This window comes from Zalophus californianus, chromosome 10 (genome assembly GCF_009762305.2).
Source record: "Zalophus californianus isolate mZalCal1 chromosome 10, mZalCal1.pri.v2, whole genome shotgun sequence".
NCBI lineage: Eukaryota > Metazoa > Chordata > Mammalia > Carnivora > Otariidae > Zalophus > Zalophus californianus.
The window spans coordinates 26,360,178-26,375,915 of NC_045604.1; the positions used below are offsets into that span (position 1 = coordinate 26,360,178).

The window sequence follows — 15,738 nt, forward strand, 5'->3', positions numbered from 1 at the left end:
TGTGTGTCTTTATGGTCAGGGGCAGATGGAGGACTGGGCAGAAGTGCCCTTGCGGAACTTAGGGGAAAAATTACAGTTGCTCCCTCTTCCCCGTTTCCCTGCCAATAGGCCTTTCCCCCACTGGCATGTGCAGCTGGTTATCCACCAGAGGCTTGCGTCCAGCTCCTCTCTACCCAGTGCCCTGGGCAGCAGGCAGCCTCCTGGAAAGTCTGATGTGGACCAGCTACAGCTCTGCCCTTTCCACTGCCCTGGGGCTCTGGGTGCTGGGGCGGGAGTGGGAGGGAATACACCCCTCTGGGAGTAGGGCTGTGGGCAGGCTCTAGAATCAGCCAGAAGGCAGCAGATGAGGAAAAAGATGTGCTTTCCTCCCCAAGCCTCTGGCTGCCTACTGTCCACTTCCCCTGGCCACTCAAAGAAAGCAGGCCTTGGAGGTGGGGAAAGGAGGGGCCTGGGTCTCAGTTCTTAGGAGTGCCGGATGAGCGCCACCACTGGCTCGAGATGCAGGGATGCTTCACCAATGGCCAGAGCAGTTCTTGACTGGTTTCTTTCACCCTGGGGAAAGGAAGGGCAGGGCCCTGAGTGGCACAGCCCCAGGAGTACTGTTCAGGTGTGTTCAATGTGTACTCACCTTCCGTAGAGGCGTAAGAAGGGGTCCTAGACTCAGGGTCTCCTGGCAGAGAGCACCCCAGGCACTGTTGTAAGGGAACAAGGGACGTAATGGATCACACCAGTATGGGTGGTTTGGGTTCTAGCTTGCCACTTACTAGTTGTAAAACCCTGATCCTCAGTTTCTTCCCTAAAACGTAGTAAGGACTGCATGTAAGAATGACCCAATAAGCAGGGAAGGACCAGCCCAAAGGGAAGAGAGCATGGGGATCCAGATCAGCTGGATACTCTCATAGTCCTTGAGCCCCCAGGGCCAAAGATGGTAGACAGGCCATCAGGTTCTGACTTCCTGTGAAGACCTCACTGGAGTGTTCAGTGTGAGGTGCAACTGGATCAGTGGTCCTAGGGTCATGCCCCTCCCACTCTAAGCTGAGTGCACACAGAGGAAGGCCTTCCACAGAGAAGGTCAATTAAGTCCCCAGGCGACCCCAGTGTCCATGACTCATGGTCCCGAAGCCTCCCTCTTCCACAGAGGCTCTTCTCTTCCCTCCCACCCAGCAGAAAAGCCTTGACCCCTGAGTACCAGACAGCTGCCTTGGGTGGGGGTGGACAGACCCTCTGGGGGTTCCAGAAAGCTGCTGGCTCCCAAGGAAGCCCTGTGGTTTCCTACCCTGGCTGAGCAGGGGCTGATGCTGAGGGGGCGTGGTAGGTCCAGGATGCAGGCTGCTCTCAGATAAGAACCTTGAGACGGTCCCAGGGGAGGGCTGGGTTTCCTGCTGCCTCCCCCACCCCTACCACACTCTTCCTTCCTCCTGAGGCACTCCCACCAGACCCCCCCCTTGCCCAGCCTCTCCAGCCCCAGGGTTTAGCTCCGGCTCAGCCTTGGCGGGTTGGGGCCTAGATCCTTGAGGCTTGGCCCCTCAGGATGTGGAGAACCCCTTCAGTCCCAGCTGGACCCAGACTGGTCTCAGGCCGCCACCTCTTGGGTTGCTGCACAGACTCCTCCCCTTTGCTCCTCTCCTCTCCCCTCCATTTCTGGCCTAGATTCCCAGCTCTGCCGAGGAAGGAAGTCCCTTTCCGGCTTCTGTTACCCAGCTGCTGGGACCCGGCCCAGGCCTTCAGTGCCGGTCTGCAGGACAGACTCCCTCTGCCCCTTCTCCTGGGTTTCCTTTCTGATTATGATGTAATTCGGGAGGGAGGAAAAGGCTGGGTCACAGAGGGACTCCCGAGGCCTCCTCTGAGACTCGGGTCGACAGGGTCGCCTGTGTTGTCACTCAAGCAGTGAATGGCCTGCAGATGGGTGTTGGTCAGGAAGTCTGTAGAGATGTGAGTTGTCATTCACAGTCGGACAGGACCCACGGATGAAGGGGTGAAGAGATTTTTTTGGGCTCGGGCATAACAGACCTAGAATCTTGGTGGGTTTATTTGGTTGGCCTCAGCACCCCAGTCGCTGATGGTAAGGGGGTAGGAGACTGAGGACCACAGCGGGGGGAGAGTGTCGCTCAGTAAGCTCCATTCCCCAGCTGGAGCACTGGTGACTTCCAAAGTGTTCTGTATACCAAAGCTGAGAGAATGGGGTTTAATCACCGTCCCCCCCCAGATGTCTCTGTACCCCACTCCCTCCAGAAGGCCCACCCCTGGAGCGATCGGTGATGATGATACAGATAATAAATGCCTAGGAAAGTCAGCATCTATACAGACCAAGGTTACATGTATTAGGTGGCTTTTCTTTAGACAGACTTCTGTTTTTTTCCCTGAGCTCTACAAGGACATTTTCCAGGAGCCCAGGTAGTAACCCCTCTCACTGTCCGCTTCGTCTTAATTCTCTCTCCCCAAGGTTAAGGTATACATCTCCCTTCCCACTGAGTGCCCGAGGTGTTAATGGTCTTGTCCCCCTGTTCCACCAGTAAGCATGCCCTGGGCAGCCACGAGTACATTCAATATTGCCGCAAGTTCGACATCGACATTCAGCTACAGCTGATGGAGCGGAAAGCTGTACGCAGTGACCTGGCCCGGACGGTTCGTGCGGGGCGGCGGTGGCAGGGGCAGTGGATGGCTGCATGGGGATGGGGAGGTGGCGTGGGTGGAAGGTGATACGGAGCGCATTCAGTGGGAGTAGGGTAGGAGCGCTGGGTTATGATCAAGGTACCACTCCTCTCTGAATAGGACGCTTCTCACACAGGTGAATGATGACCAGAGCCCCTCCACCTTGAACTACCTCGTCCATCTGCAAGAGAGGCCAGTCAAACAGACCATCAGCAGGTGAGCGTGGGTGCCATCTTGGATGTGGGCCAAACAGGAACTGTGAGGGGACCCCAACGGATAACTTGCTTGCCTTTCTGCCAGTGCCAGGGGTTCTTACAGGTGTCTGGGATGAGACCCAAGAGTATTCTAGGAGAAGATCCCCACTCTAGGGTGTGTTACATCTCTTCCCTCTAGTACTGTGCCATCATTCTCCAGGTGAGAGGTGGTGAACCTATAGAAAGAGCGGGAACCCCTTTAAACTAGAGCCTGAATCCTGAGCTGTGGGGAAGGAGGGGGAGAATGGGTCTCCCAGTACCTTGGGACTGTCCTGACCTCTCCTATGACTTTTCCCTGTCCCCAACTCCCCAGGCAGGCCCTGGATCTTCTGTTCGACACATACCATAATGAAGTGGATGCTTTCCTGCTGGCTGATGTGAGTATCCATTGTGGGGCTGGCCCAGCTGCCCAGAGCTCCTCCCCTGCTTTCCCAAAGTTGTCCTGGGATCAGCCAGCCCTAAAGGGCTCTGGAGTAGACACTGAAAATCTGTCAGCAGAGCACTTCTTCCCATTCCCCTAGCCCAAGGCTGCTGGGTATTGGGCAGTTGGCAAGAGGGGTTCTGCTCCTCTGTGGAAGTAGGTCAAGAACCATGCCCTGATCCCTGTCTCTGGAGTAGGGCGTCTCCAAAGCTAAGGGACATAGAGGTGTCCCCCCGGCTGCTGCACTTGAATGTGCACCAGAGTGTGCATCCTATGAGCAATGCCCAGGAACCTCTGATTTGAGACGCTCCGATGTGCTGGAGTCACAGGTAGGAAACCGTCAGGAGGTGAAGGGTCACCGTGGTAGGCAAGGGCCGGGACTCTCCTCACTTGGATTCTCGTGGAGTTTTAGGCCGCGAAACCATGAGAATAAACATTTGCCCCAAATGTCATGAAGGTTAAAAAATAAAAAAGGACAGCGATCTTCAAAACTAATCCCGGCCTCGTGGTTCCAGTGCACAGTGGTCATAGACTCTTGCCTTTGGGGGAGTTGAGCATTATATCTAGTTCAGTCCTCCACCCACCACCGGAATCCCTTCTCCAGCAGCCTCTGCTCCACACCCACGTTTACCAGGACGAGCGGGAAGGTCTCTGAGCACCTTTTGTGTACGCGTCTGGCTCTATGTTAGTGGCTACTGTGGGTAGAGAAGCATAAAGATTGTCTTCGCCTTCAGGGAGTGAGTGTTCCTGCTAGCAAGACAGGATAGTAACACAAGGCTATTAGGAGACAGAACGGGGTGGTTCTGAGTTCATCACGGGCTCTTGGAGAGGGATAGGAAGACTGGCCAGGGGGCTGTGAGAAGGAGGCTGGGTGTTCGCTGGTCCATGATTTGAACTTCCGTAGGTAATCAGGACAGGACAGGTGAGATGATTCCAGGTGAGAAAACTGCAGGAGGCCAAGTGCAGAGGAGAACGCGTGGGTGTGGCCTGCCTGTGGTGCCGAGATGGCATCCTCCTGGAAGGTCTAGGTGACAGTACGAGTTGTAAGGTGGCCTGGGCAAAGGGGCCTGAATATGGTCTCTGGCTTCCTTGCTATTCCCTATGGATTGGTTTTATTAAAACTGCATGTCTCTGGGGGAATGTGTGTGTGTTATGTGTTTGTACAGTAGCTGCCAGGAGGGAGTCTGGGAATCGGAGGGGGTTCAGGGAGGATGGCCGAAAGACCTAGAAGCCTGGGCATGGCTCATCTAATTCAAGAGGAGAAGTTGTTCGCTAATGCCGGATGTGTGAAAATCAAGCATGGGAGTCCACTCTTACTCCTGAGGGTCATGAAGCCCTACTCCCCACGGCCCTTTCCTTCAACAGTGTGGGTGCTGGGGGCTGAGGGTGCTCGCCTGCCAGCCTCGCTGTGCTGCCTCCCACAGGGGGATTTCCCACTGAAGGCCGACAGGGTGGTCCAGTCCGTCAAAGCCATCTGCAACGCCCTAGCCGCCGTGGAGACCCCTGAGATCACCAGCGCCCTCAACCAGCTGCCCCCCTGCCCCTCCCGCATGCAGCCGAAAATTCAGAAGGTAACGGGGCTCAGAGCGCTAATGTGGGGGAGGAGGAGAACAGTAGTCACAGGTAGCTGGGTGACGAGGGGCCCACTTACTCAAAAGGTCCTCTCTCCACCTCCATCTTGCAAGTTTGGAATTTACCACAAGAGTTCATGTGTCCCCTCTTCCTGAGGATGAGGGCAGTTGAGGGTCCGCCCCGGCACTGATTGCCAGGAGCCCGGGCTGGCAAAAGCTTTATTCATCATCACCGAGGCATTGCCTGGCGCTTTGCATACCCACCAGGGTGCAAAACCAAACCCTTCCCTGAGCCAGGGGCTCTGTGACTCCACAGTGGGGGCCGCATGCCGCACACACAGGGCCAGCAAGGTGGCCACCGTGACCTGGGCTGGAGTGGCCTGAGGGTGGGAGTGTCTCATTTGGGTGGACACGACTTTAACCTTGGTCTGGCTCCCTCTGTCCATCATGTGGCTCTGGTACAAACCATGACGCAGTCTTCCCTGGGGAGTCTCTGCTCCTCACATTTCAGGCCAGTCTGGTCCAGATGAGCACAGCTGTGGAAAGCCCTTCTTCCAGCTGTGCCGAAAAAGGCCACAGCCCTGAAGTCCCCTCCCTCTCCTTTTCCCCCAATAGGATCCCACTGTCTTGGCTGTGAGGGAAAACCGAGGTAAGGGAACTTCTCTCTGTCTTTATTCAGCAGGGGCAGCTGAAAATAGGTCTCTGCCCAGATTCCTTTTTCTCCCTGGCCCCTTGATTTATGGGTCCAGGTCTGCGTGTGTGTGTGTGTGTGTGTGTGTGTGTGTGTGTGTGTGTGTGTGTGTGTGTTTTCCAGCTGGAGAGCACATTTCTTTCCACAAAATGTTTTCTCATTATTTTTACTAGTTATTCCTGTGGTGTCCCTGGGAGATGGTGATGAGGCGGTATATGTGGGAGGCTGGGGGTGGTGAGGCAAAATTAGCCCTGGGTTCCAGATGAGAAAACTCTTACTAGGCTTAGGTCTGTCATTATTCTTCAGGAGGCTCACGATGCCTGTGTTTCCAACTCAGAATGGGCCTGGGGAGAAGGTGATAAAGAATTGTTCACTAGGAGTGAGTCTTTCAAGCAGAACTTTGCTCTCTGAGATTCTTGGTCGGTGATTCCCAGTCTTTTGGATTCCATGAATTAATAACCTGCCCCACAACGCATTATTTTATTTCATTTTAAATGATCATTTGTTTATTTATTTGAGAGAGAGAGCGAGCACAAGCAGGGGGAGCGGCAGGCAGAGGGAGAGGGAGAAGCAGGCTCTCCACTGAGCAAGGAGCCTGATGCGGGCCTTGATCCTGGGACCCTGGTATCATGACCTGAGCTGAAGGCAGACGCTTAACCGACTGAGCCACCCAGGCGCCCTGAACAAAGCATTTATTTTAGGGACCAACATAGAAATTGTCTGCTTTTCTTTTGCCAAGCAATGACTTTTAAATGATCATTTAATGATTATTCCCCACTATTTCCCAAAAGAAAAGACATTTAACACAAAATAAGTAGCCCTATGTAAAAATAAGGAGAATGTTTAAAATTAAGTATTGCGTGCCTGCGTGGCTCAGTCAGTGAAGCATCTGCCTTCGGCTCAGGTCCTGGGATCGAGCCCTGCATCGGGCTCCCTGCTCAGCCAGAAGAAGCCTGCTTCTCCCTCTACCCCTCCCCCCGCTTGTGTGCTCTCACTCTCTCTCTCTCTCTCTCACGCTCGCTCTCTCTCTCAAATAAATAAAGTCTTTAAAAACAAAACTGAGGAGACACTGACATTTAAAAAAGTAATAATAAAATAAAATTGAGTATCATTTTGTGAGAAGCGCATGACATGATTCTGCTTTTTTCCCCTCATTTCACCACGGCTGGGTGAACCTTGTCATGGCTGTTGGAAACTGACTGGCATTTGGGGACTACTGCCCTGGGGTACACCATCCTCCCCAGTGCCATGGCAACAGGATGGGGCTTGCTGAGGCCTCGTGACCTTTCCTTCTGACCCGTTCCTTTCACAGAGAAGGTTGTGGAAGCTCTGACAGCCGCCATCTTGGACCTGGTGGAGCTATACTGCAGCACGTTTGATGCGGACTTCCAGACGGCCGTGCATGGGAGCCGCAAGCACGATCTGGTCCAGGAGGCCTGCCATTTCTCTGGGCCCCTGGCCTTCACTGTCTATGCCACCCACCGCATCCCCATCACCTGGGCTACCAGGTGAGCCCAGGGCTGAATGTCCTCTAAGGGAGCGAGCGGAGTTTGACTTTCAGATGGCTTCTCCCTGTCTGTGTGCAACCCCACTGTCCTGAGTGGACGGTCTGAGGCATTGTGGTTCACCAAATGCCTGATGGTGGGGGACTGTGGGCAGGGACATCCCAAGGAGAGGCAGGAGGTCCCCTGGGATCAGAGAGGAGGCTGCAGTGGTCAGATCCTCCCAGGCCCTCTCAGAGCTGGTTGCATTGGCATCCCTGCCCCCCACCCATCCCAGGCCAGCTGATGGAGACACTGCGACAGATGGCGGCTTCCCAGATTGAGTGCCTGCCCCGAGGCCAATGACTGCACTTCCCTGCAGATGCACAATGGGAGGGGGGTGGGGAGGTGGGAGATGACCCTTTGTCGGGAGTTCCCTAGGCCTGCACGGGTGGGTGGAGGGGGAGCCTTCATTTGGTAATCCTCAGCTCCTCCGCCTGGTCCCTGGCATCCAGGGCCTGGGGGAAAAGGCATTTGGCTCCACCTCCCTCCTTTCCGGACACCCCCCCTTCCCCCTCTCTTTTTGTTCCTCACTTAATGTATTCCTCTGGGCGATTGGCGGAGAACAAAGGAGGCAGCCTGGGAAACCAGGGCCTTCTCTGACCTCTTCTGTCAGGCACCTGTCACGAGCCACAGGGACCCCCATGTGTTGGCATTCACGTCGGCATATGTCGATTTCACCCCCCCAACCCTTGTTGCTTGTGCATGCGCACACAGTTACCCACCAACTGTAAGGAGGCGGCTGCACGGGCTGGTCCCCAATAAAGAAGGGAGGAAAAAACGGTGGGCCCAGCATGGAGCCTGAAGGTGGGCGGAGGGATCCAGATCCAGTTGCTTCTCCTGAAGCTTTCTCAAATCCAGTTTGACTGTCCTGTCCGGTGACCCCATGCTGTAGCCCCCAGGGAACAGGGAGGAGTCTTCACAGGAGAAATGGAGCTTGGCATAGGCTGGGTGACTGTGATGGGGTTTGGAAGCTGAGCATCCTTCCTCTCTTTCTGTTGCAGCTATGAAGATTTCTACCTCTCCTGCTCCCTCAGCCATGGCGGGAAGGAACTATGCAGCCCCCTGTACACCCGAAGGGCTCACTTTTCCAAGTACCTCTTCCACCTGATCATCTGGGACCAGCAGTAAGCCCTCCCCCTGGGCCCTGGGCCGCCCCTGCAGACCCCGCAGAGGGGCCCACACCTGCAGTCAACCAGGCTCCACCATGAACCCTACCTACACAGACCCTCAGCCTCTTGAGTCTCCGCTTCCTTAACCCTTAGCTGGGGTCAGGTACCATTTCTAATGCACAAAGGCTCTCTCTGTAAACCGTAAAGGATCATATAAAAGTTAGTGGTTGGCTTTCATAATAATTCATCGTCCTGATCTTGTCTCCCTTTTAAGGTTTAACTAGTTTGAGGCATTCTCATCCTCTCCCTTCTTCCCAGAGTTTCCATCTAATAGGGAGAGGGGCTGTGCTTTTTTTCCTTGTAGGTGGGAAAGGGGAGGTTGTCTAAAGGAAAGAAGAGTGGGCTGGGAGCCACCGGAATAAGCCTCTCTTTCTAGCTCTGTCTCTAGTCCTACATTCTCTTTGGCCTCTCTGTGCCTCAAACTGTAAAATGGGGCCATTTGTTTAATTCAGAGGCCGTTGTGGCATTGAAATGAGATAGAGTATAAATATAAGTAGGAAACCACAAGCACAGGATGGTATTAATCAGCATTTATTGACCAGCGTTTGCTGTCGGGAAGGTAGGCGTCTGCCAGGCAGGGCAGGAGGGAAATGGAGGCAAGCACGTGTCGGGGGGATGCACTGCAGGTGTGTGCCCGCCCTGTGCCCTTTCTGTGCTGCGCCCTGCCCTCCCTCCAGACTGCCAGAAAGCCCCTTGTTTGCTGCCCCCAGCTTCACTTCCCCAGACTGGCTGTGTCTGAGTCCTTATTTGCAGAGCAGAACTGGAACTTCAATATTTGGAGTGCAGATTAGAGGCCGAACAGGGTCCTCGGGGAGGCCCAGTTTGCCAAAATAGGCCGAGGCAGAGTCTGTGCAAACACTGCAAGAGGTGGGGTATTTAACAGACGGACAGCTGGGAAGGCAGGCCCTTCTCCTGTCTTCACACCTGTGTAAGTTACAGAGCAGTAAAGCGGTACATAAAGCTTTTCATCGAACAACCACCAGGGCAGGAGAGACTCTTTGGAGGCAGGGGATGGCTGCCTCCAACGGCTTTGGAGTTTTACCATCGCCTTCCGCCCCGCGGGCCTCGATGAATACTGCTGCCAAGGGGGTCATGCTCTCCAGTGCTCCAGCCTGGGCAGACCCCACAACATTGGCCCGAGCCTCTCTTCCCGTAGAGTCTCAGCGGCATAGAGCCTGGCCTGGCCTGCCCTGCCTCGGCCTGCCTGCTCTGTGGGTCTCCTTCCACACCCTATCTTAGATTCAGCCTCGAATCCCAAAGGGCTGGTCCCTGCCTAGAGCCCTGTGGAGATTTCCTCTCCGTGCTCCCCATCCCCATGCCCCACAGAGGCTCATGGCACCTTCATGGTCAGGATCACGGCATCTGGGAGAAGATGCTACAGTGTAGGGTTCAGAGCATGGGCTTGGGCGCACTCACCCTAACTATAGGTGGAACCTTGGGAAGTAATTGGGCCTCACTTGTAGGGCCGTTTGAGAACTCCTGGGACGTTGCAAGTAAAGTGCATGGTACAGTAGCCAGCGTGTGATAAATGCTTTCTTCTTCATCCTTGTCATCTTTTTAGCTGGGGGAGCCTTCTCAGTTCCGGTTTCCCTGTTCCAAGTGACTGACACGGTGACTGGTACACGGAGATATTTGTGCATGCAAATCCTATTTGCATAGCCCAGTTCCAGTGCAGAAGCCTTAGTGTCACGTAGCAAAAAGCACACAATGTGTACACACATCACACAAGTGAAGCTGTGTTCCGCTCTCCGCTGAGGAGGCACCCAGGGGTCGAGGTGTTGCGAGTAGCAAAACCAGGACTGGAACCGGCGCATCCCAGGAGTCCTTCCTGGAGGAGGTGGCCCTTGTGATGTGACCTTGAGGAATGGCTGCAGAGGGAAGGAGAGGGGTTTCGCAGGCAGGGAGGAGGTTCAGGCTGCAGTCAATATACTGGTTATCCTGCCAGACCCCGGATGATGGTCTGTGGGAGAGGTTTGGGAATGCTAGATGGACTCGAGGACTGAGGAGAAGGGGATCCTGGCTGTTTCTAGGGGTTGTGGCTTCCTATTCTCTTTGCCTCCGGATGCACAGCCAGAAGCCTCTTCTGGGCTGACAAGAGAGGGGTCAGCACCAGCCCCCTCTCCACTTTGCTGTGGGGTCAGCTGACTGTCCTGCCGCCGCAGTACCGGGATCAGCTCACTCTCAAAATAGGCCCAGCGGCCGCGCTCTGCCATCCGCTAGCCAAGCCCGGGCCTTGCATGTCTGCTGGCTGCTGGAGGGGCCCTAATTATAGCCGTGGGCCCCCAGGGTACAGGCAGCTGGGACAGCAGGGCTCTGCCAGTCTCTGGCGGGTGGGAGAGAGTGCCTCGCTTAGGTGGAGATTTTCCTGCAGGAGTGAGGGGCAGCAGTGGAGGGAGGCTGCTTGATCGGGGCCCCTCGGAACCTTGGGGGTGGCCGCCCTGCCTCTGTGCCCTCTGGCGTAGAAACTGCCCTGGGCTGGCCAGGAGGGCATGACAGTGTGGACTTTGGCCCAGGGACAGCTTCCCCAAAAGGTAATGTGGGTCCTCCCTCGCTTTCCACAGCTCCCCTCCTCTCTCCCTCACCCCACCGCAGCTCCTTTCCCTGAACTTGGAGGGAGTGGCTGGGCGTGATCTGGGCAGAGGAGCCCCGAGAGAACACATCTGGACTGGGGTAGTGGCGAGGCTTACGTGTCTCAGTTCTTATCATCGCTGGCCAGTTTGCTTGCTCTCCCCCCAGGGATTTTGGGAAGCCCCTTCTCTTTATCCCTTTGGTTTTGAAAATGTTTTTGGGGTGAGAACAGACCATGTTGTGCCCTGGGGTTTGAGAGAAGAAGGGGACAGGAGAGGACAGACGGGGGGAGGACTATTGGGGGAGGGTGGCCTGAGGGCAAAGAACACCCCGCTGCTGCTTCCCCCCTGCCTTTTCAGCCTGGTAAGTGGGGGAGGGAAGAGGATTGTCAAGAGGCGCAGCTTCTTGGTGACTCTCTGCAGAAATCCTGAAACAGGGGCCTTGTGGCTTAACCATGGGACCTGTAGTCATCTGAACTCTGAGATGGCTCTGGCTACCCACGTTCTGTCTGGTCACCGCAGGTGGCCTCCAAATCCGGATGTTAGGCACACTCTACTGAGAGGCTGCAAAGACAGCACAGTGTGCTTCTGGGCGCATCCAGTGGAGCTTGCGCCTACCGTCTGGGACCCGTCCTGGTTCCAGGCTTCCCCAGGGAGCACATCTGATATCCCGAGAGGCAGGTCGAGTTCTCAGCCTCCGCTCGACTTCCTGGGCCACCTTCCTGTCCCTTGACGCCACAAGGGTGGCACCTCCTGATTTGGTTTCCTGTCCTCCCCAGGATCTGCTTCCCTGTGCAGGTGAACCGGCTGCCTCGGGAGACCCTGCTGTGTGCCACACTCTACGCTCTGCCCATCCCCTTGCCTGGGAGCTCCTCAGAGGCCAATAAGCAGCGGCGTTTGCCGGAAGCCCTGGGCTGGGTCACTACCCCACTCTTCAACTTCAGGCAGTACGTGGTTCCCACGCCAGTGGCTTCTTGGCCTTGGAAGGGAAGGAGGGTGATAGCGAGGGGGGCCTGGTGCTGCACTAGCCAGTGCCCCTTGGGACAGTTGGCCATGTGGGGCTCACCCACAGAGTCCAGAGGGCCCCAGCTGGGGGAGCAAGGCACAGGAGTAGAGACCAGGATAGTTGATGTAACCAAGAGCTTCTGGGCAGGATGGGGCCGGGGGTGGTACGTGCATGTGTGGAAACAGAGTGCTTGGGTAATGTCATCTGGCCCTGTAATTGGAGGGCCTTAGAGGTCATCTAGTCCACCTCTCTGCCTCATGGGGCATCCCCACCACCAGGTCATTCAGAGGCTTCCTGGAGGGGGTGTGCTTTTATAGGACCTGGAAGAAGGAAGAGCCTATGGTCTAAGAGAAGAATGACCGAGTTGGGTGGTGGCTTCAAAGGCAGATTTTTGGATGGGGGAGCAGGAGGAAAACCATTGTTGGCTCATTCCCCTCCCCTCCATTCTCCTTAGAGTCCTGACCTGTGGTCGGAAGCTTCTGGGCTTATGGCCAGCAACACAGGAAAACCCCAGTGCCCGTTGGAGCGCACCTAATTTCCACCAGCCAGATAGCGTCATCCTGCAGGTGAGGCCCCAGCCCCAGGACCCTCCCTGCTATCCGCTGCTCAGGACTGCCCAAGAGCCAGCTCCGAGTTTTCGGCCTGGAGGTTTGGGCTAGGAAGTAAGGGAAATCGCTGACACGTTGGGCACAGGGCCCTGATGTGATGGAAGCAAATGGGTGAATTTGGTTGGACCCGGGGTGGGAGGGTGAGTTCTGTGGAATCTGTGTGCCATCTTCTGGGGGTTAACTTCGATTTCAAGGAGGCCGAAGGCAGGGCCTGAGCACCTGCACACAGCACCCCCCGCCCCCGCCCCCGCCCCGGGGCTCAGCCACTTGGAGTCCTTTGTATTGAGCCCATGTATTACTGAGTCTGATAAAATTTGAGCTGTCCCCTCTTGGGGCCTGAGGGAAAAGCCCCCGGTGCAGCCAGCCACCCAGTTGGCTCCCAGAGTGGACCCACCCTCTGGGGAGAGGAGGAGCTGGTCAAGCCCAAGGTCTAGTTCCTGGTTTCTGGCTCCCCTTATGATCATGAGATGCTTTGGTATGGAATCCGGAATATCAAAGTGGACATAGCATGAAATAGAATGATACAGAATGAAAGCTCCAGAGGCAGGCGTTTTTGTCTCTCTTAATTAACCAGACTGAATGCCCAGGACCTAGAACATTGCTTGGCAACGTATCAGGGTTCAATAAACATTTGTTGATTGAGGGAACATAGGACCCACTCCACTCTGATAGCCGGCTTCAGAGGATGAAGATCATAGAGCAAGGGGACCCAGGGCCACAGGGTTGAGGGTCGGTAGGGCCCTCACCTGGCATGTGGTCCCACTTCCCATCAGGCAGCAGTGCCTTCCAGGGCCACCCCTGAAGGTACTGTGGGTCCTCCCTCTTGGAGGCTCCCAGTGGCTCAGCCTGGTGACACTTCTGTTCAAAGTTCTGGCCTGGGGCCGCCCCCTCCCCTGGCTACATCTCCCCCCAACCTCTTTCTCACTTGCCTGTTCTTCTCTTGCTCTGTTTTCTTCTAATTTTTTGCTGGAAGTGACAATTGGAAGGGGCTTTCCCCAGAGTCCCAAGTTCCCACCAAGTCCAACAGGGGTATTTTACAAGCAACCTTGCAGGGAAGGAAGGGAGGGAGGGAGAAAGGCAGGGCCTCCGGCCCGAGACAGAGGTGCTGGAGAGCCGGGAAGGTGGCGGCTCACCTTCTCACTCGCTCACCTGCCTGTGCTCTCACCCCACTTCTCTGACGCTATCCCCCAGATCGACTTCCCCACCTCAGCCTTCGACATCAAGTTCACCAGCCCCCCTGGAGACAAGTTCAGCCCCCGCTATGTGTTTGGCAGCCTCCGGGAGGAAGACCAACGTGTGCTTAAGAACATCATGCAGAAGGAGTCCTTGTACTGGTGAGGCCCGGGGCTTTCCACACGTGTGGCTCAGGCCCCAGGCTGTCTGACCTCTCACCTGCCAGCTCCAGGTTCCTGCCCTCCTGCTTTGGGAGTAGAGGCGCGATGGGGTGGGCATTGCCACCGAGGCAGGACGCAGTGGAGAGATGGCTCTGCTGGGGCAGCCTCCAGGCTTCTCCTGAGCTGACACTATGCAGAGTGGAGAGACCGGGGTCAGGAGATTGATTGGATCTAGGAATGCCATCCCCACAATGGGGACCTGGCCCAGACTCGGCTCACCAGAGGACCCACACCCCAGATATGCTGTCTACTACTTGCTGTCCATGGAGGCAGCTGGTTCCTGTCCTTACCACCCTCCCCCACCTCTGCTCCTTCCACACCCACAGCCTTTGCATTTCTCTGGCCCTCACTTTCCAAAGGATCAGGTGTCAGGGCAGGGTGGCAGCTCTCAAGGGGAAGCAAGTCCAAGCTGATGTCATCCGTGGGGCCGCTTCTCTTACCAGGATTGGAGGGGGAGGGGAACTGGAGGAGCTGGTAGGATGGGGGCTCCTGCCCTGCCTGCTCGCGTGTGTGTGTGTGTGTGTGTGTGTGTGTGTGTGTGTGTGTGTGTGTGTGTGTGTGTGTGTGTGTGTGTGTGTGTGTGTGTGTGTGTGTGTGTGTGTGTGTGTGTGTTTTGAGGGGGGCAAGGGAGATGGGGCTCATCTCTCCCTCATATCCCACCCAAGGAGCCAGAGTAGCTGAGTGACTACAGATCCTCCTGCCCGTACTCCTCTGCTGACCCCTTGCTTCATTAGCCCCTCAGCTCCCTTCTCCCATTAGACACCTGATCTCAGGCAAGGCTTAATTAGCTGTGGCTTCTATAAAACCTCCAGCTGGCCCCGGGAAGCCGCAGAGGCTTCTCAGCCATCCAGACCCGGACATGTGGGGACCACTGCCCTCTGGTGGCTCATCTTGAGAGTGGTGCTCTAAGGGCATTGGCAGGAGGGGTGGCCGATTGGGTGCCCTTGAGCTGCGCATTCTGCCTCAGTCTGAGCTGTCCTGAGATGTCAGGATCAAAGATAAGATTTGGGCCCTGGTGCCCAAACGTTGCTTCACACATTGCAGTCACCTGGGGATCTTTTAAAAATACCAATGCCTGGTTTCCCCAGACGTCCTGACTCGATTGGTGTCGGTGTGGCCCGGGCATGGGGACTTTATAAACCTCCCCAGGTATTTGTAATGTGCAGCAAAGTTTGGGAACCACTGAACTGGAGAATGTGTAGCATTCTTTTGGAGAGTAAGTACCCTAACCTGTGGCTGACAGTGCTCTCGCCCACCTCCCCTGCAACCCCCACCCGCAGGCTCACCGAGGCTGACAAGAAGCGCCTGTGGGAGAAGCGATACTATTGCCATTTGGAGGTGAACTCCCTCCCCCTGGTGCTCGCCAGCGCCCCCAGCTGGGAGTGGGCTTGCTTGCCCGACATCTATGCTCTCCTGAAGCAGTGGACCCACATGAATCACCAGGATGCCCTGGGGCTCCTGCATGCCACGTGAGTTGTAACACCCACCTTTCCTTGACCACGAGTCCTTCCAGAAGCCAAGGCTTGGCACTGCCCACCGCTAGCCTGAGACAGCCCTGGGGAAAATGGTAAAGTGGGTTAGGAAATTCAGGGCATCTTCACTTCTTTTTTGCTTTTTCTTTGCCTCCTTTCCCCACAGTGTGACATTAGGAACACTTTCCAAGCGTACTTGGAAACCGAAAACTTTACAGTGAGCATCCATGTACCCACCACCTAGATTCTAACCATTTTAACTATTTGCTATATTTGCTTTCTTGCGTGTTTTTCCCTCTATCCAACCTTCAACCCATCGTATTTTTTTAATACATTTCAGTGTAAGTTGCAAACATCATACCTCCCTCTAAATACATCAGCGTATGTAT

At 55.6% G+C, this 15,738-nt stretch overlaps 1 protein-coding gene across 13 annotated transcripts in view; it reads left to right on the plus strand.

Moving 5' to 3' along the window:
- Positions 1-15,738, plus strand: part of PIK3C2B (phosphatidylinositol-4-phosphate 3-kinase catalytic subunit type 2 beta) — a 64,621-nt gene that overhangs the window by 28,464 nt on the left and 20,419 nt on the right. For all 13 annotated transcript variants that reach the window (XR_003522958.1, XR_003522957.1, XM_027610676.2 and 10 more), the window contains 11 exons: positions 2,514-2,625; positions 2,789-2,868; positions 3,220-3,283; positions 4,752-4,898; positions 5,514-5,547; positions 6,902-7,097; positions 8,135-8,257; positions 11,649-11,816; positions 12,330-12,441; positions 13,675-13,817; positions 15,158-15,346. Coding sequence is in view for 11 of the 13 variants with exons in the window: in XM_027610676.2 (XP_027466477.1) it covers positions 2,514-2,625; positions 2,789-2,868; positions 3,220-3,283; positions 4,752-4,898; positions 5,514-5,547; positions 6,902-7,097; positions 8,135-8,257; positions 11,649-11,816; positions 12,330-12,441; positions 13,675-13,817; positions 15,158-15,346 (1,368 nt within the window). In the remaining 2 variants the exon portion in view is untranslated. The remainder of the gene's footprint in view (positions 1-2,513; positions 2,626-2,788; positions 2,869-3,219; positions 3,284-4,751; positions 4,899-5,513; positions 5,548-6,901; positions 7,098-8,134; positions 8,258-11,648; positions 11,817-12,329; positions 12,442-13,674; positions 13,818-15,157; positions 15,347-15,738) is intronic.